Source organism: Micropterus dolomieu, unplaced genomic scaffold (genome assembly GCF_021292245.1).
Source record: "Micropterus dolomieu isolate WLL.071019.BEF.003 ecotype Adirondacks unplaced genomic scaffold, ASM2129224v1 contig_10875, whole genome shotgun sequence".
NCBI classification, from domain to species: Eukaryota; Metazoa; Chordata; class Actinopteri; order Centrarchiformes; family Centrarchidae; genus Micropterus; species Micropterus dolomieu.
Genome location: NW_025739861.1, coordinates 1 through 871, shown reverse-complemented (window position 1 = coordinate 871; position 871 = coordinate 1). Strand labels below are relative to the sequence as shown.

At 60.2% G+C, this 871-nt stretch overlaps 1 protein-coding gene across 1 annotated transcript in view; it reads right to left on the bottom strand.

Moving 5' to 3' along the window:
* Window positions 1-692, bottom strand: part of LOC123965707 (tetratricopeptide repeat protein 19, mitochondrial-like) — a 1,417-nt gene extending 725 nt beyond the window's left edge. Inside the window, exons 1-2 of the mRNA XM_046042108.1 lie at window positions 681-692; window positions 507-581 (exon numbers count right to left, since the gene is read on the bottom strand). Of these exons, the coding sequence (XP_045898064.1) occupies window positions 507-566 (60 nt within the window). The 5' untranslated portion in view covers window positions 567-581; window positions 681-692. The remainder of the gene's footprint in view (window positions 1-506; window positions 582-680) is intronic.
* Between the last annotated feature and the right edge of the window lie 179 nt (window positions 693-871).

Genomic DNA, 871 nt, shown 5'->3' with positions numbered 1-871 from the left:
GTAGAGCCGCACTGAGTCCTCCAGCTGGCCTGAAGGACCACAGAGAACATCAGACCTGGTGAGGCCAGATCAGACCTGGTCAGACCTGGTGAGGCCAGATCAGACCTGGTCAGACCTGGTGAGACCAGTCATGACCTGGTCAGACCTGGTCAGACCAGTCATGACCTGGTCAGACCTGGTCAGACCAGTCATGACCTGGTCAGACCTGGTCAGACCTGGTCAGACCTGGTCAGACCTGGTGAGACCAGTCATGACCTGGTCAGACCTGGTCAGACCTTGTGAGACCAGTCATGACCTGGTCAGACCTGGTCAGACCTTGTGAGACCAGTCATGACCTGGTCAGACCTGGTCAGACCTTGTGAGACCAGTCATGACCTGGTCAGACCTTGTGAGACCAGTCATGACCTCTCCTAACCTTTGTGCAGCAGAATGCCGGCCATGTTTCCCAGCAGCACGTGCTGGTCCGGGTGTCCGGCGGAGCGGCTCAGATCCACGGCCTGCTGGACCAGCGCCAGGGCGTCGTCATGGCGACCCTGCAGATCCAAGATGGTGGCCAGGTCGCTCATCAGCACCAGAGTCTGACAGGAGACACGATGAGGTCATCATTTTAGATCACCCGTGTCTACCTGGGGGAGGAGGGGTGTGTCTCTAACTGGCGGTGTGTGTCTCTCCCTGGGGGGGGGGTGTGTCTCTCCCTGGGGGTGTGTCTCTAACTGGCGGTGTGTGTCTCTAACTGGCGGTGTGTGTCTCTCCCTGGGGGTGTGTCTCTAACTGGCGGTGTGTGTCTCTAACTGGCGGTGTGTGTCTCTCCCTGGGGGGGGGGGGTGTGACTCTCCCTGGCGGTGTGTGTCTCTCCCTGGGGGGGGGGGGG